The 20,327-nt window shown below is 35.4% G+C and overlaps 1 protein-coding gene across 3 annotated transcripts in view; it reads left to right on the top strand.

The window, feature by feature from the left end:
* The window catches only part of LOC128240738 (electrogenic sodium bicarbonate cotransporter 1-like), a 66,716-nt gene that overhangs the window by 11,523 nt on the left and 34,866 nt on the right, over window positions 1–20,327 (top strand). For 2 of the 3 annotated variants that reach the window (XM_052957549.1, XM_052957548.1), the window contains exon 1: window positions 18,018–18,351. The exons of the other annotated variant lie outside the window; for it this stretch is intronic. In XM_052957549.1, coding sequence (XP_052813509.1) covers window positions 18,131–18,351 — 221 coding nt within the window. In that variant the 5' untranslated portion in view covers window positions 18,018–18,130. Of the gene's footprint in view, window positions 1–18,017; window positions 18,352–20,327 lie in introns of those variants that run through there. 3 annotated transcript variants of the gene reach the window in all.

Below are 20,327 nucleotides of genomic sequence, written 5' to 3'. Positions count from 1 at the left end.
TTTACGGTCCGACCTGGCATGCGATATTGCAGAATCATGCCCTCTCGATCCATAAAGAAAATATACACTCGTCAGTTGTGATTATGCGACATAGAAATTCTTCTATAAGGAAACACGTATACGTATAGAGCGGCTGATGGATTATTACAGAGATACTAGACTGTGCAAATTATGTCGTCTCCATTTGATCAAAACATTTCTAGTTCCTCAAAAAAGAAAAAAAAGATGAATATATACAAACAAATACACAAGTTTAATCATATATGGCCTTTAAAAGCATTAAAACTAAGGCAGTAGACATTTTGTTTGTATGGTTCATCTCAGACGTGCAAACACAAATTCTTAGAATACATTACTTAACGGGATTTTTCATCAGAACCAGGAAAAACTAAGTTTTTCTTATTTCTTTTCAATCAAACAGTTATTTTAATAACTAACAACTTGAGACATTAAAACAACAACAACTGTAAGGTTTCACACTGTAATTCACACTGAGCACACTATTTTATGGGCACGATGCAGAAATGATAATGTAAAACAACATATCCATATCGCCACGATGTGATAAGTGTTCACATATACTCTCATGATCACTCGTCATCGAAGTTTGTTCACTGCTTTCATGTATAAAAAGTACCTATGCGCGTTGTAGAGATTAGAGATAAAACATAATACAAATAAAAAGTAAGATATCTATGGATATATTCATTCGAAAGAAGCGAATCTAGTTACCCACGTTAACCGTATGGGCGGCCCCAGGTGACGCCAAGTGACGTCATCACAGCCTGAAGGAAGAACGTAGTCCCCATGACATTCGCCATCTTATGCTTTACATGGATCGGTATTGAATCATTTCAAGATCTCTCCGCATATTGTCGTGATTTGAACGAGCCATTTCAGTCAAAAGTTTGTGGAACATCTCATGGTCATAATGTCTAAGCTATCAGACGTGTTCTCAGGATAATACTCAATGTCGAATTATTGTAGAATATATTACATTATTTTCCCATATAAAAGAGATGTTTTCTTCTTCAGACGAATAGGCCAATGATTACAAAACCGGCGTGTTAACGTAGATTTGATTGAATATTTGCATGTTTTTTTCTCACTTTTTTATATTAATCATATTAATGATGGCAACGTATGGATTGAATATTTTATTGAAGTCTTTTAATCGAAACGAACAACAATACACCGCTCTTTCTTTTTTCAACCATCTTTATAATTTCAATTTCAATTTCAAAACCAATAAGGGCGCCTATATTCTTTGACGGAAGGTTGCCAACTAACACATTCGCGAACGAAAGTCATGAACCGAAAGAGGCCTTGTTACAGGAAGAACGTACACAAGAAACAATTATTTTCTTCGTTTAAACCGAGCCTGCCTTACACCTGAGAGAAATGATAACTAAGATTGTCAAAGCTGAAAAACAGGATAACTGCGGTAGATTTTGAATGTTTGTGCTGTATGCGAGATATTTTGAAGGATATTGTTTTTTCAATAAGAGGTTATATAAGTTTTGATTTATATTCTGTGTGTGGGAGGCTCCTGATCTTGTTAAATGGTTTATATGAGTATAGTCTTTTCAAATTGGATTGCAATTCTACGCACTTTGTGTGTGTCTATTGCCTCTATTGCCTCAATTGTCTCTACGGTCTCTGTTGCCACTATTGCCTCTATTTCCTCTCAGGGCTAGTGCCTCTGCTGCCTCTATTGTCTCTATTGCCTTAATTGCCTTATGTCTCTATTGTCTCTATTGCCTCTATTGCCTCTATTGTCTCTAGTGCCTCTATTGCCTCTATTGTCTCTATTGTCTTTATAGTCTCTATTGTCTCTATTTCCTCTCAGTGCTAGTGCCTCTGCTGCCTCTATTGTCTCTATTGCCTTTATTGCCTCTATTGCCTCTATTGCCTCTATTTTCTCTATTGCCTCTATTGTCTCTATTGCCTCTATTGTCTCTATTGTCTCTATTGCCTCTATTGTCTCTATTGCCTCTATTGTCTCTATTTCCTCTCAGGGCTAGTGCCTTTGCTGCCTCTATTGTCTCTATTGCCTTTATTGCCTTATGTCTTTATTGGCTCTATTGCCTCTATTGTCTCTATTGCCTCTATTGCCTCTATTGCCTCTATTGCCTCTATTGTCTCTATTGCCTCTATTGCCTCTATTGTCTCTATTGCCTTTATGGTCTTTATAGTCTCTATTGTCTCTATTGTTTCTATTGCCTCTATTGTCTCTATTGCCTCTATTGTCTCTATTGCCTCTATTGTCCCTATTGCTTCTATTGTCTTTATAGTCTCTATTGTCTCTATTGTTTCTATTACCCCAATTGACTCTATTGCTTCTATTGCTTCTATTGTTTATGTTACCTCAATTGTTTCTATTGTGTCTATTGTCTCTATTGCCTCTATTGCCTCAATTGTCTCTACCGTCTCTGTTGCCTCTATTGCCTCTATTGTTTCTATTACTATTGCCTATAAAAGTCTTTATTGCCTCTATTGCCTTTATAGTATATATTGCTTCTATTGCCTCTATTGTCTATTGCCTTTATTGCTTCTATTGTCTATCGCCTCTATTGCCTATATTTCCTCTATTGCCATGTGTATTTTAACGCTTGATCATAGTATGAATTTTGTGTACTGTACTCATCCTTTTAGTTACCCAGTACCAATAAAAACCAACACTTCAAAATTACAATTACATCTATGCTTGACAAAATTTACCGCACAGCTTACTTTCTGAAGTGTGCATAAATTAATCTCAGCTAATCCAACCACAGATGCATGTGTGGTAAGCGTGATATGTTTGGTAAGGACGCTGTCAACTTCGTATATCAAAGCCATACGTCAAGATGGCAGCGTTTCATAAATCAAACTCAGTTTTGCAATACGTCTGCAAACTATGGCGTTAACACTTGAACTACTGTAGGAATCTGGTGCATTCAAATATTTATACTGTACACAATAGCAAGTGGATTGGGCCTTAATCAACTTAAAGCGCCATTGTCGGCACTTTTCATTTAATCAAATATAATATACATTTTTCATAAATATAGTAATAAAAATAATTAAAAGAAAAAAAGTAGAATGGGAATATAGTAAATAGAATTTTAAAGACTCATTTTGGTAATCGAATATTCGAATATTTGATCGAAAGAATTACCGAATATTCGAATATCGATTTTGCGATTCGTTGGTATCCATAGGTTAGAAAACAATTTCAGCCACCTCAGATAAATAGATACAATAATTTAACCATGCTAGATATTCTTATCTTGCCCACGGGCGAAAATGCCCGTATGGAACTCCTTTTTTAATGGTCACAACATTGTAATTACCTCCCTTGTTGAAGACTGTCGTCAGTAGCATCAAGAAAATCTTGTCTTATGGTAATATTTAGAACGCTAATTAATTATTTCTCGCTTCAAATGTTACCATAAAACAGTTTTCAAGCACCATTCAAGAAATAATGCTTGATTCTCCCTAGAACTATTTAAAAAGACCGATTTGACTATAAACATTAACTGGATCATTGCGCGCATATCCATGACAACAACGTGCTATCGCATATCCATACGCAATTATTTTCACTTAGCACAAAAGAGTTCCAGCAAAAAATACGTTTTTACTTAATTTTCTTTAACTGAGGTGGGGGAAAAAGCATCTACCATAGCCGCTCGGGTAAGATAAGTTCATCCCGACCCTCGCGCAGGGTGTTTTGCGGAAACTCGGTAAACCTCGTTTCCGCAAAACACCCTACGCTCGGGTCGGAATGAACCTATCTTACACTCTCGGCCATGGAAGATACTTATAGTCTTCAGTCGGGCACCTTATCAACTGCACCATGGTAGACAGATGATGTTGACGAGTGTTAAACAACTTACAAACATAATAAAAAACCCATCAACATTTAAACGAACGTTGCCAGCATTTGAATATTAATTGTTTTTATTAATTGATCAATTTAACATGTACCTAACAGGGGCGTAACTAGCCCTCTATTCATGTGGATACATAATTGTGCTAAGTGGATTTCGGGGGTACGCCCCCTTGGACAATTCTAAAAACCATGGTGCATTATGGGCGTTCTGTGTAGCTTTATTTAGTACTGGCAAATGGACAGTTTTAGGATCATGTAGTCAAGTACGCATACTGCAACTTTCGCTTTTTTTTTAAATTTCTTTTGTCAGAACCATATGGATTCAGCCGCGTATTCGCGTATAGGCAGCTACGCACCTGCCTTAATATCATGTTATAGTACTATTTATTGAAGCATTTTTATGGTCAAAGTTAAAATGGTTAGATTAAGGAAAACGTATACATTGTAATATACAATGTAACAATGCACATGTAAAAACCTAATACGTGTACGAGGGCCAGATTGCCGCACAAAAGAGGAACTATATCGCAGAAAAGTATGTAGGAGCCATTCAAACACTCATGGTGACAACCCCCCCCCCCCCCTCCCTCTCTCTCTCTCTCTCTCTCTCTCTCTCTCTCTCTCTCTCTCTCTGTCTCTCTCTCTCTCTCTCTCTCTCTCTCTCTCTCTCTCTCTCTCTCTCTCTCTCTCTCTCTCTCTCTCTCTCTGTCTGTCTGTCTGTCTGTCTGTCTCTCTCTCTCTCTCTCTCTCTCTCTCTCTCTCTCTCTCTCTCTCTCTTTCAAAATTATTGTCTAGTAAAGCAAAGGCCCAAATGTTTGAAGTCCACTTGCATTAAACCTTGTATTTACTTAATGTTTAATAGAAAAAAAAACCTTTTATATTTATCTTGTTTTTTTGGTGTTGTTATTTTAGATTTTATTTCATTCTGTTGTATCAGAGTCGTTTAAAATAAAAATAAATAAAAACTTCTATACCACCGCCAATGAGCCTAAAATCAAAAACCAAACATAAATAACAACACCACACGACACCAAATGTCGGCTTGGGTGACCTCATTTGTTTAGGAACAAGAAATATATACCGGGTTGAATTAGGACACTTCTCAGTAGCCGACTACCTACTAGAACAAAGTGGCGACAAGAAATGTAACTTTACTTTATGCATCTCCCAACAGCCAGTAATATTGTTTTCAAACAATTACAATTAACATTCAAATGCTGACAAAATTCGTTTAAAAGGTAAGCCCGTGGACGAACTCTCGTGACGTTATTTTTGTACTTTATATCAAACGCGTCGACACATGCAGGAAAAACATTTGTAGTTTTATTTAAGAGACAATATGATCTAGAATGTAAACCGTGATATTTCGTTTCATAACCATAAATATATGTTTTGTACTTGCATAGTTTATCGCTTAACCTTAAGCTGTTAAGCGTACATTAAGTATATGTTGAACAATGTTACGACAGGCGCCTAGCTAGGGACAGTATGGGATTACGCAGATCGATGACGGACAGCATATTAACCCATTCATCTACCCCCCCCCCCCCTTCGGTTTTTATTTCAATTCGGGGGTTTTGGTATGACCAAAACTTCGACCTGTCATAATTTCTTATTTGCGCACAGTCAGCTACGCGCCCGTACGATGACGCGGCAGACCAATTTCTAGCTAACTGAAAAATATATCGAAATCCAATTACTTTTCAGGAATTTAAAAAAAAAATACAACATAATAATTATATACACAGTTTGCAATTATGAGAAAGCACGTATATTGTGCTCATGATGGCATATTAAATTGTGTTTTGTAATGCATACATAATATCATCTTAAAATTGAGTAGTTTTTCGTTTAAGAAAAAATCAACTCCTTTGGAAAGATAAGCAATCGACTGGTATTTACAAGCAACAATGATATATGACATAAATGAAATAAAGCCTGTATGACGATTGATTACATTTTTTTTGCAGTTACTCGCATCATCAAAGTATTGTTACGTATGTATTAGTTAGCTCTTTTTGCGTAGTGATTGGTGAACTTCTATATTGACGTAATGTACTTCTGATTTTTTTTAATAAATAAAGAATATTTATGATTTTAGATATTGTCATATTGGCATTGGGCCTGAAACTTGTGCCTCTAAACAGGATTGCAGGGGCGGTACCAGTATTCGACGTAAGAGGGGGTGGAACTTAGGGGGCGTAACCTTTTGACTTTCGCACTTACCACAGAACCGAACTAAATATGGTTTAATATGGTGACAGGGGGGTTTGGCGGTACTCCCCCAAGAACATTTTAACAATGTCTAGTCCGAATATGTGCATTTAAGGCGTATTTTATTACTATTTTCCTCTTTTATTGAAATAAAATGTAAACCTGGACGATTTTTGGGGGTGGGCGCCGGATGACCCCCCCCCCGGATCTGCTAGTTGGTTGTTTTAATCATGTTTATACCTTGTCCCTGTAGTTTTCATTGAAATGTTACGGCCAGTACGCATTCATACTAGGAGATTGTAGATGCTATTACTTACCCTAAAGATCGTGCATTTTATCAAACTTAATTTCATACGCATTTATCTTTTGCGTTTTAATCATTTTTTATTAAGCTTGTGCTGATTCAGTTCTGAATTGTAGTTCGCAACATATTCGTAATTAAATCTTTTTTTTATCTTAATGAACCATGAACACTTAAGTCCTTGAGGGTTTGTGAAACATCTCGTGGTCAAAATATCAAAATATCCCATCCATCCATGAGAAGTTCTCTAATTACAATGTCCTAAGGGTGATTCTCAATGTCTGCAGACTGTAGCAGATATGACGGTATTTTCCTGGAAATTAAACTCCGTTTCAAAATGGCGTTCCCTCCGCACAGAGACATACACACTTAATCCGGTAAATCTGACACATAGCCGCCAGTGGCTAGTGTCAGTTATTGATAACAAGTAATCCGATTAGCTACATCGTTCGCATATCCAATAAAGACCAATATTGAATTCCAGCCCATATCTGCTGTTTCTTACAAAACATTCACTCTGAAACATAAGGCGGCTAAAGGGATTCCCGACTGACGTTTTAAGTTGTCCGTTTTGGACAAATTATCAGATGTCACAGGAATGACCCAAAAAAACGAACACAAACGGCAACTTATGGAATGCTCCTCGTAAAACCGACGATCTACTTATAAAAACATCGGCCATAATTTCCCGAGACGACTCGCGCGAAACACATATTTATTAAACAACGTGGACTTATGTACGCGGATTTGTTTTTTTTTATTATTTTTTAAAATTCCTCATGGTTCTCTGAAGTTTATGCTTATGTTATATACTAGTATACTTTATCGTGAAAATGTCGTTTATTACATCGTGTATGATGTTTTGATTTAGGTCTCAGAATTATATTACATTTACGCGTAAATATGAATCTGGTAAATATATTTAGATATAGGGGAAAGAAATTTCCAGTGAGTTTATCAAGTTAGATACAGGTTCACTAATGTAAATACCAATAGGGTGTTAAACGTGAATCGCGTATCATTTAGTTCCATAAAGGTTTTACTGTCGATTACATCTATATTTATCACATTCGAATGAGAACAAGTCCAGCAGCCTTGTTGAACATGCTATATCAAACCGATACTTCTGTTAGCTTAATCGGTGTTTCCGATTTTCCTACAGAGAAAAAAAGACAAGAAAAACAACAACAACAGAAAACACAAACACAATATTTCAAATTAATATTTCTGTAATTCAATAAAGGTTGAAAGCTAAGTATTATTGAAAAAGAATGGTTGTATCAACGACTGTATGTAGGCGCTCCCCTGTCCACGTGTCTGTTCGTGTTTCCCTGTATCGTGACCGGTATGGTATTTGTGCCTTAAATTTGACCTATGTATGATCTTCAATGTGGTTTTACATTAGTAAACATGAATCATCCTATTGATGGATGTTTTAAAACGACCATTACATGTTTAAAATATTGGTTATGAATGTCAATAGCATGCAAAAAGTATGTCTTAATTTACATTGTAAGTGTTTGAGTTTGAAAGATCTCAATCATCATAGACAGGAAATATTGTCGACCTATCAAAAGCAGTTAATTAAATGACACAATGATAATAAAGTCATTAATTGAAAGCTTTAGATTTGACAAAATATCAGAACTGTAAAACACGACGACAATGGCCGAAATGTATTAACAACATGCTTGCAAGAAAATTCCTGGTTCTGTTTTTAAGATCGTGACAGAAACAATGATGTAATTATTTTTTCATAGTTTTCATTTTATAAGTGTATTTCATGCCATTAACTTCAGATCTTAATAGGTGTATATGTAAAAAAACGACGCAGCGTCATACCAAAGGCATAAAAGAAAGATATACGTTTAATTCAAATAAATTTCAGTAATTCTGAAAAACTAAATGACTATTTGTGTATACATAATTGCAGAAGAACACACATATAAAGTGCAGGGTTAACATGGATCAACTTAAGTACTAGTATAAATAGCATATGTAACTTCGCCATTATACTCAAAACCTCTTTTGTAACATGTTGGTTATGCTTTTGTCTACACACGATTAACATTTCGTTGAAAATGATAGAGTACAGAAAAATGTATTCAATTTTGAAGTAGACCGCATATTAACTGACCAGACTGACCGTGAATGGTGACCAGACTGACCGTGAATGGTGACCAGACTGACCGTGAATGGTGACCAGACTGACCGTGAATTGTGACCAGACTGACCGTGAATGGTGACGTGACCAGACTGACCGTGAATGGTGACCAGACTGACCGTGAATGGTGACCAGACTGACCGTGAATGGTTTAACGTATCACATTTGACGTACGGTTTCAGAAAGTAACAAATTTATGATTCCGACTAAGTACTTAAACTTAGAAATGGCATTTATCTGTTAAACGGCAATTCCCAACCAAATCAGGGGTTTGTGCTATATTTGAGCAAAATAAAACACAAATGGAATTGAAAAATTGAATTTTCCATCATTGTCACAAAATAAGGTTGTAGAGACGTTTTTTTCTTTCTCCTAGCCTTTTATTTGCTTTCATTGCGGCTATATTTTCCTAGAAACGACCTTTAAAGATCAATGCCTTTAACATATACCAAACACAGACTACTCTGACGGTTTAAGACAGTGGTTACTGCTTCTGTGTGTATAGGGTAATATATTGTTGAGTTATAACAAAGCGAATTTGTGTTTTTCTTGTCATTTGTATGACATTTACCAAACCATAGCACATTTTGAAATACTTGCATTAGCATCTTCATGCTGTTAATATGATTCATCTATATGTCTTTTCAAAAATGTCAAAAGTTATTTTTCTCGTTAGTTCTTACAAACAAATATCATGCTTTCATAACCACCACTTTTAAAGGTCATTAAACCAACGACAAATTTAGTCTGAACACAATAATGTATGGACACAATGAAATGACATTGTTTAACAACAAATCGACACGATGTAAATAGTGTTCAAATATACACTCATAATCACTCATCGATGAAGTTTGTTCATTTCTAACACTTACAATCAGCACCCTTGTGCATTGTTAAATGAGAGTTACAAATATAATCTTTGGAAAGACATATATATGTATTTACATTGTTTTCCCATATGGATTGATTGGTACATATAAATATTACAAAACATTACAATTTAAAGCATAGCGTTCTTTGTCAATTGTTTGACGCTTTTGTTGGGACCACGTTGAATCATGTATCTGAGATATGGGGATATTAAAAATCGAATGAAATCGAGCGTATTCACCTTTAATGTTGTAAATATATACTTGTTGTTAAAAAGGGGTTCATGCAACAATTCCGTTTACGCTGAAATAGGAAGATACCCTCTATACGTCGATAGATATGCTAGGATTACAACAGTTTGGTTTAAAACTATTCAAATCGACAACATTATCACATAATGATTGTATAGTGACATGTAAATTAGTCTTGATTATCGAAATAACAGGGCCATTAAGGTAAACTCTTTGTTAGATATGTATGGTTTCATATATGTATGGTTAATTCGGAACACTTTGTCTAAGGTAAGATTGGCATCACATAATCATCACATAGAAACATAGAGCTCAACGTTTATGAACTGTGGGTAACTAATGATTTAGAAGACGTATGTCATTTTATTATAATATGTCCTGTTAAAATAACAACCTCAGAATTGTTTTTAAACCACGACTTGTGATATTAGAAACCCTAGTATTTACAAGTTTATCGAACTAATGTTATCAAAATACATAAGCATACTAAGAAGCCTTGGTAAATTTATAAAGCACGCATTACTGTTAAAGAGTTCTTATATAAATAACACTGCCCGCCTGCCTGCCTGCCTGCCTGCCTGTCTGCCTGTCTGTCTCTTTATATCTCTGTCAAGTCTCAGCATATTGTCGTACCTTGTATATTTTATATACTTCAGCCGAAAGATTGTGATATATCTCATGGACCAACATACGTGTTCGCTAATTGCTTTGTCTTGAGGGTAATGGTTAATGTGGTATCACCGTAGAAGATATTACATTATTTTCCACGAAAATATTTCTCTCAGACGATTAGGCCAATGTTTTGCTCTTTGTTTGACATGTGTTAACAGACATAAACTTGGAGTTTTGTATTGTGTCTCTTCATCTTAAAAAGACGGAAATATTCAAAATAATGGTGGAAAGTTAGTTTGAATAAAACATCATTGACCTTCTCATTGCTATTGGTAATCAGTTTTGACCGCGTCCTGGCAGATTCCACTTCGCGACATGAGTTAACCAAAATATTCAAAAGGCTCGCCTTACTCTAGAGGAAAATGAGAATAAAGATTGTCAAAGCTGAAAAAACAGGATAACTGCGGCAAATATTAAATGTCTGTGCTTCGTTCGAGATGTTTTCGAAGGATATTGTTTTTCAATAAGATGTTATTAACGGCTGTCTAGTTCGGGACATTCTGTGAAAAAAATGAATTCGTTAAAGGCTCCTGATCCTGTTGAATGGTTTGTATAAATCTTGAATTTTCGAAATGAATTATAATTTTACCACCATTTTAACCAATATGTTAGGTGATTAGAATTGTTTTGCTGTTTGTGATAGTGTGTGTCTCATAAGTTATTTGGCTTATTATTATGATTCACATTGCATGCGAGCTGTGAGTTTATAACCCATCGCCTATAAGCCGGTTTAAACCACCCAATGATTGTTATCAGGCTTAAACCACCCGCTTTCCACCCGTGCTTGTAGCCCGCTTTGGTCACAAGTGCTTGTAGATCGTTTAAGTCATCAAGTGCTCGTAGATCAGTCTAATCCCCAAGTTCTCGTAGACCAGTCTAAAGGTTACACACCACCATTGTTATTCCCTATATAATTCAATGTAAAATTATAATTTTAGACAACATTTAAAGGCATTTCGAGCGAATGCAGGCTATGATAACCACATATATTCTTAAAGTACAAGCTTTAAATTACCTTTTAAGCCAATAAAAAAGGGGGGTCAAGTTATTCCTAAGAAAAATCACTCCACTTGAAAAACAAACTTTAAAAATTGCACCGTCCGCCATGACAGATCTTCCAAAATGACCTTTCAACTATAGGGCAGCGGTTTATGCTTTAATCTCTACTCTAAATGATAAATCAAGCAAGAATAGATACTTTAGGTATAAAAGTTTCAGGAATAATGATAGTTTTGATTTACAGTGTATTGAGCATGTGAAAACATGTCTATCAATCATAAGAACATTTTTTTTTATTGAGAATTTTCCACACAACCGAAGTACATATGACGTAATGGTGACGTCATTCCTAAACCCCAGGTGCTGACAGACCTGTCTTAACCCCAAGTGTTCGTAGACCAGTCTAATCCCAAGTGCTCTAGACTGGTTTAATTCCTAAGTGCTCGTAGACCGGTCTAAACATCAAGTGCTTGTAGACTGATTTAGTCCCCAAGTGCTCGTAGACCAGTCATATCCCAAGTGCTCGTAGACTCGTTTAATTCCTAAGTGCTCGTAGACCGGTCTAAAAATCAAGTGCTCGTAGACCGGTCTAAAAATCAAGTGCTCGTAGACCGGTCTAAAAATCAAGTGCTCGTAGACCGGTCTAAACATCAAGTGCTCGTAGACCGGTCTAAAAATCAAGTGCTCGTAGACCGGTCTAAACATCAAGTGCTCGTAGACCGGTCTAAACATCAAGTGCTTGTAGACCGGTCTAAACATCAAGTGCTCGTAGACCGGTCTAAAAATCAAGTGCTCGTAGACCGGTCTAAACATCAAGTGCTTGTAGACCGGTCTAAACATCAAGTGCTCGTAGACCGGTCTAAAAATCAAGTGCTCGTAGACCGGTCTAAAAATCAAGTGCTCGTAGACCGGTTTAAACATCAAGTGCTCGTAGACCGGTCTAAACATCAAGTGCTCGTAGACCGGTCTAAACATCAAGTGCTCGTAGACCGGTCTAAACATCAAGTGCTCGTAGACCGGTCTAAAAATCAAGTGCTCGTAGACCGGTCTAAAAATCAAGTGCTCGTAGACCGGTCTAAACATCAAGTGCTCGTAGACCGGTCTAAACATCAAGTGCTCGTAGACCGGTCTAAGCATCAAGTGCTCGTAGACCGGTCTAAACATCAAGTGCTCGCAGACCGGTCTAAACATCAAGTGCTCGTAGACCGGTCTAAACATCAAGTGCTCGTAGACCAGTCTAAACATCAAGTGCTCGTAGACCGGTCTAAACATCAAGTGCTGGTCTAAACATCAAGTGCTCGTAGACCGGTTTAAACATCAAGTGCTCGTAGACCGGTCTAAAAATCAAGTGCTCGTAGACCGGTCTAAACATCAAGTGCTCGTAGACCGGTCTAAACATCAAGTGCTCGTAGACCGGTCTAAAAATCAAGTGCTCGTAGACCGGTCTAAGCATCAAGTGCTCGTAGACCGGTCTAAACATCAAGTGCTCGTAGACCGGTCTAAAAATCAAGTGCTCGTAGACCAGTCTAAACATCAAGTGCTCGTAGACCGGTCTAAACATCAAGTGCTCGTAGACCGGTCTAAACATCAAGTGCTCGTAGACCGGTCTAAACATCAAGTGCTCGTAGACCGGTCTAAAAATCAAGTGCTCGTAGACCAGTCTAAAAATCAAGTGCTTGTAGACCGGTCTAAACATCAAGTGCTTGTAGACTGGTCTAAACATCAAGTGCTCGTAGACCGGTCTAAAAATCAAGTGCTCGTAGACCGGTCTAAAAATCAAGTGCTCGTAGACCGGTCTAAACATCAAGTGCTCGTAGACCGGTCTAAACATTAAGTGCTTGTAGACCGATTTAGTCCCCAAGTGCTCGTAGACCAGTCAAATCCCCATGTGCTCATAGACCAGTCTAAATCCCCAAGTGCTCGTAGACCAGTCTAATCCCCAAGTGCTCGTAAGCCAGTCGAATCTCCAAGTGCTCGTATACCAGTCAAATCCCCATGTGCTCATAGACCAGTCTAAATCCCCAAGTGCTCGTAGACCAGTCTAATCCCCAAGTGCTCGTAGACCAGTCGAAACTCCAAGTGCTCGTATACCAGTCAAATCCCCATGTGCTCATAGACCAGTCTAAATCCCCAAGTGCTCGTAGACCAGTCTAATCCCCAAGTGCTCGTAGACCAGTCTAATCCCCAAGTGCTCGTAGACCAGTCTAATCCCCAAGTGCTCGTAGACCAGTCTAATCCCCAAGTGCTCGTAGACAGGTCTAAATTATTTTCAAACAACTTGGCACACAAATGACCATGGACTTTTAACTGATAAAAAAGTAGATTATAACAAATCGAAGGCTATCCCGATCAAGCGCCAGATTAATTGTTAAGAACTATCCTTCCTCATCCATCTTTTACACTCATTACCTGTTTTGCTGTGTCGATGATGGAGTTGACGTATACGAACATTTCAAAACTTTAAATATTTTATTTTTTACAAAATAAACTCCACAGCTCACTTATATAAAACTGTAGAATCATTAATCATTATTAACTTATCAAACCACGAGTGCATGTGTGGTTAGCATGATATGTTTAATAAAGACGTTTCACCTTCGTATATCAAAGCAAATCGTCAAGATTAGATTGAAGCGTTTATTAAATCAAACCCAGTTTTAATTCAAATATTTATGCTGAACACATAAAATTGATAAAATCCTAAAAAAATAATCAGGGGGGTACTCGTATTTTGAATCTGCAACGGTTTAAGTGAGGATTTTGAATCTGATATATAAAATAATATAACCACAAATTGCATACACTCGTACATGTAAATTAAAATATCGTTATCCTTACATAAATTGGGGATACTGCCTTTGAACAGTAAAAAATGACTGGGAGCTTCAATCGATATTTTATTCTAGAATTTCAATAAAATATTTCTGAGACCTGCTTTGTTAATCAGTTTACTTTCAAAGCTCTTATATGATCTAAATTATGCTTGGTTTGTGTTACATCATGTAAAAAATAAGTAGGGTTACAATGCAGGCTTTCATTTTACTTTTATTATTTATATTTTTAATAAACGGTAGGATCGGCGCCTCTTACGTTGGTAGGGTCGGGTAACACAAACCAGAAATATCTTAGGTCTCGTAAAATTCCCTTACTCTTAGGGTAACCACGAATCTTTGAGTTGAACAGTAACACTATATGTAGCAAATTTGTTAAAAGCAGCAAACGATTCGCAAAAATAACCGTATTTTTTTTATTCCGCAACACGTCTTAAATCAACTTTAAATTGTTGTATACTAACATTGTTTTTTCCCTTTAAGCAAAAACACATTTCGGAAGTTTACTCCGCGTTCAGCGAACTCTTCTGACAAAAATGCACTTATTAAAAGGTGCATTGTAGACGGACAGATTTATCAAAATATTAAACGTGAAAAATAACGTTCACAGCAGCGTAGCAAAACTAATAATAATTTAATTACCACGAGGATACCACGGACTAACCATGGACTTTAATAAATAGTAAGTGGTGTATCTATCTTTGTTTTTATTCAATTTCATGTTTTATTTTTAATATGTATGTGTATATATGCAGGAATTATTTAGCCAGTTTCCAGTTTAGGACTTGGGATTATAGTAATTAATCAAAATAGTTGCTTGCAGTTATTGTACGAAGATATGAAATATACATATAAGCATTATAATTTTAATGATATTTTCGTAAAATAACATGACCTTAAATTACAATACTTACTTTGTTACGCAACTATAACTGCTCACAAGCAATGTTACACACATATTCTTGTGATGGTTATTTTAAACTTGGTCAACCATTGACCATTATTTAATGATGCGGCACAGGTCCTATCCGATAGTTTGATTATACTTGTTGAAACTTATGGAACTTATATGTATATTAATAGTAATTTTAAAATGCACTCTCACTCCCAAATAAGATTTACCACGATTATTACAATTGTTTTATATACAAAAAAAAGGATGAATAAATGTCAAAATTAATGTTTTTTATGAAAGATACCGAGTTTAATTTGAAAGAAATGTGCAGAAAATACGGTATTACTAAATTATGAGAGATCGCAGTAAATCTTTGAGCACTCACCAATCATTTAATATTTTTGCGTATTCAGCTATTAAATATACGGTTACAATCTTGTTATCAGTAGTTTATATTTACCATAAATACATTACATAGGAAGTAGTTAAAAGGTTTATTACTCAAAATTTATGTTTGTTATACATGTGTATGTATTGATTTTGAATAAGAGTGTCACTTTAAGAATACATTTGAACGTGAAAATAAAAAGTATGAATATTTCACGAATGATACAGTGATGATAAGCATCATGCAAAGACATTTTAAATAAATGACCTCTTGTATTAAATATTTTGGAATATCCCAATAAGCCATGCTTTTTTAAATCTTAATTTCTTTTCACAAGCACTTCACAACCATATTTTCATTGACCTAAAACGACAAATACATCATATTTTTAACCATAAAAACCACAATAATAAATACATCTGAAACATTCTTTCTTAAATCTCAATGAACAGGATTTTGAGTCACCTTGACACGGACACGATCTGATAATTGGCGTACTTTGTCACGATGTATTTTCCTTTTATGACAAGTGTAGTTTATATGTTTTCGGTATAAAAATGACAATTGGACGTAACACACAAGAAACTTTATTGTTTTTGATAAAAGAATTCATTTCAAATGAAACTACAGAGATGAGCTATACTCGAATAATGATTGGTCAAGAAAGTCACGTGGTCACTTCAGAGAAAAAAAAACTAATTTAAGTTTTACAGGGTCAAATGAGTTTGTATATCGATAATTCCAGATAGGTTGTTGTTGTTGTTGTTGCTGCTGCTGCTGTTGTTGTTGATGATGATGCTTATGTTGTTGTCGTTGTTGTTGCTGATGTTTTTGTTGTTGTTGCATTGCAGATATCACTTATCAAGGAACTCTTAATCACGATATTTTAACACTGTTTTATAGTCATTTGGAGTGTTATAAGATCTTGTTTCATATTTCATAAGATACGACCATGTGACCATATGGCCACGTGGCAATCCCTCATTTAATAATTAGTTGAACACACGTACTGTCCGCAAATTAATGTGCCTGCCACCCGTTTTACCTCTGGGCTTAAGGACAGGCTAAGTTTGGTCATCACGTAGCTAGTTGCTGGCTGAAGGCATTGTATGATGGATGCATCTGGCGAATAGCGACGAATTTTGTTTTTAACAGTCACACATTTACTAGAATGTAGGAAGTTCGTTTAAATAACAACATTGAGCTGTTCATATCTTTTAATGAAAGTGACACTGTTATTCAAAATTAATACAACACATGTATTACAAATATACATTTTGACTGATAAACCTTTAACAACTTACTAAATAATGCATTTATGGATTTCAACTACTGATAACAAGATTGTAAACGTGAATTTAATAGCAGAAAGCGCACAAATATTAAATGATTGGTGAATGCTAGAAGATTTTCTGTGGTCTACTATAGTCTTAAAGGTAGAAATACTGTGTTTTATGCACATTTCTTTCAAATTAAACTCGGTATCCTTCATAAGAACAATTGTTTTTGACATGTATTCATCTTTTTTGGAATGTTAAAAATATTATTAATTGTGGTAAATCTTATGTGGGAGTAAGAGTGCATCTTTAACCAAAACCTTCCATCAGCCATAATGTCTTCAACATAGTTCACAAATAAATACATACATGTTCAACTGAAGTAAAAATATAGAACGTGTTCTTTGGTCATGTGGTTTTGTAATTCAATTAAAATTTCAATAAAATTATACAACTTTTATCACGCATATTGAAATGAAACCAAGTCAGAAAATCAGACACACAATATCTTTATACGCTGTAGTTTTAGCAATATTGAATATATATTTTTCTTTCAATGTATAAGAAGTTTGGTTCCTTAACTTTACTTCAAAAGTGCTAAATGTCTAACTGATAAATTAAATGCTAAATCAATGCTGAAAACACACTTGCAAAAATGAAAAGTATTTGGCCGAAAATAAGGTCCGAATAAAAAAACTATGTTATAGTTTCCACAGGGGTTTGGTCTATTGGTATACGTGTCCGCCTCTCACTCAAGAGGTTGTGAATTCAAGCCCCACCAGGGTGAGAATGGTCTTGTGATATAGGTGTCCTCCTATCACCCAAGATATTTTGGATTTGATCCTCTCCAGGGGTACTTTATCATGGCCGCTCAAAAAAAGGACACAGTTCTGGTTTCTGCCCAGGAAACGGACCGGGGGGTGATCTTATACGCTACCAGCTTTCGTCACAATCGAGCTGAAATAAATTAATTTAAACTGAATGTCAACACATCAAAACTCCAGGGGCTGTCGTGTACCACTTGCAGAAGTCTTATCAAAGGAAGATAGAAAGTACCCCTTAAGTTATATATTAGGCATTTCAAACTACTAAAGCTAGTTTTAAGAATGTATATAATTCATCCATTTCGTGTATCCCCTCAGCACGCGTGAAACGATCAACCGATAATAATTCATTAATTCAATGACGTATTCAGAGAAAATATAGTCATCAAAACGCTGCAGAAAGTGTTTAAATATAATGTAAAACCTAGCGTTCATCATTCATCAAGGAAAATTGCTTTTGAATAAATTGCCTTACGCATTTAATACAGAAAATTGTGTTAACCATTGACAATCACACGGAAACATCTGTTAGACTGGATAATCAAGTGAAAATTGCTTTTAGACATGGATAGCCGAAATAAAAAGACCTCAAGCAAATATGGTGATGAGGAAATGACTTTCAGGAAAGATCACAATGATAAAACGGGTTTAAAAAAGGATGGTTATACAGAAGAATCGTCTTTTAGTATAGATGCTAAAGATGAATCACCGTTAACGAAGAATAAAGAAGACAAACCGGAGGTTAATGAGGGAATAGATAACCCCGCAATGGGTTTTGGTGAATAGTATGTATATTTGTTCGTATACTAAAGGGCTACAATCTTGGGCTGTTACTGCAGTGCAATAGTATTATTCTTAGAACTATTATTGAAATGCATTTTATTTCTACCGCTCTTTTGGACAACTTACTTATAGTTAAATAAAAGCCAGTACAGACACACTCTTATTTATTATTATTATTTATTATTGATTTCGGTGGTTAAAGGGATAAATTTATCGCTTTAATGAAATAGCTATTTCACCCTTTCAAACAGTGAAATAACAACGTTTTCACTGTTTCGTTTGTTTAAGCCGTCTCTAGCTACGTGATCTTTGATGGTCACTCGGGTAAATATATTGCGATCATACAGTGGAACAAATAATTATCCTTTATATCATAAACGACATGAAATATTTTGATATACAACTTTTGTAATACGTTTTGACTTGACGTAATTCATGAATAACGTGCTGAACATAACGCTGCGTTAAATCCTTAAGCGTTATAATTATAGCGACGTTCATGTTTTCATGCTCTAAAAATCACAAAATTTATTATTTATGAAATAGCTAAAACATTACAACTGATATCCACTGTATAATAATTGTTTTGATTTGAGCATTTAATATATAAAATCATCACAGCGCATTGACGCAGTGAAATTAACAATTATTCTAAATATCAAAAATGATGTCGCCATCAATTTACGCATTAAATATTTTAATATATACCTCACATAAATTTGTCCCTTCTTTGTATATATAAACTCGATCGGTCCATATATCACTGTATTTTGATGAAAATCAAGTTTAATGACGTCAGCGGTCAATATTATATTTTTGGCTGGTCCGGACCTCGCCAAAAATGTAATATGGACCGCTGACGTCATACAATTGGTAAGTGCGGCTTGCTATTTTGAAAACGGCGAAAACTTGTGGCAAGTAAGCATTATTAGCTTTGTTCACTAAAACACATTTAAATCGCTTTAAAAATATTGAATTGTAGTGAAAAGTGTTCGTATAATATAAGAAATATAACTTTTGTATTTTTAACGTCATACATAAAAAGTTGTGAACTCAACGCGTTATTAAGCTACGTTTCCATGTATCTAAGCATGGATGTCTGTAATTTTGCGCATAGAAATGCAAACACAGGACTCCAGTCCAGCACTTACTGCACGACACACCACAGTTAATTAAAACAATGTTGCGTTATTTGCGTACGTATCATAGAAGAAGAAATTCTTTATTTAGATCATTAATATCATACAATGATCTGTTCAAATTAGGCCAAAATGACCCACAGCTTACACATTTTAAAACTTACAAACAAAATGCTTAAACATTTCAAAATTTACAAACAAAATGACCCATGGCTTAAACATTTCAAAACTTACAAACAAAATAACCTATGACTTAAACATTTCAAAACTTACAAACAAAATGACCCGTGGCTTAAACATTTCAAAACTTACAAACAAAATGACCCGTGGCTTAAACATTTCAAAACTTACAAACAAAATGACCCGTGGCTTAAACATTTCAAAACTTACAAACAAAATAACCCGTGGCTTAAACATTTCAAAACTTACAAACAAATAATTGTTATTATTGTATTTCATGTGGCCGACTAGGAATCAAACGAAACTGTTAAGACAACGAATAGACACATGATTAATAGGCAAAAGCGTCTTATTTACAGCTTTGAAAACTCCTGAAATTCCAATCAGCAGAAAACAATATACAGTTCTGCATAGTGTACACTTTCTGGATTCCGACTTATCATTATGACAATAACAGTCTGTTAAAACCACGTGATAAATTGCGTCATAAATGCTACGTCGGAAGGCAATATTTTGATTTGAAAAAAGACTTTAAACAAAGATAACTTCACTATTTCTTCACCATTTTAAATAAAACATAGCGCAGTCTACGCCGCTTACGGAGACCCACCTTCGGTCTTTTGCTAGAATTTTATTGAGAGTTTAGTTTCTTAAAACAC

Source organism: Mya arenaria, chromosome 7 (assembly GCF_026914265.1).
Source record: "Mya arenaria isolate MELC-2E11 chromosome 7, ASM2691426v1".
Classification (NCBI taxonomy): Eukaryota; Metazoa; Mollusca; class Bivalvia; order Myida; family Myidae; genus Mya; species Mya arenaria.
The sequence above is the reverse complement of the archived record's forward strand: the minus strand, read 5'-3'. Positions and strand labels throughout refer to the sequence as shown.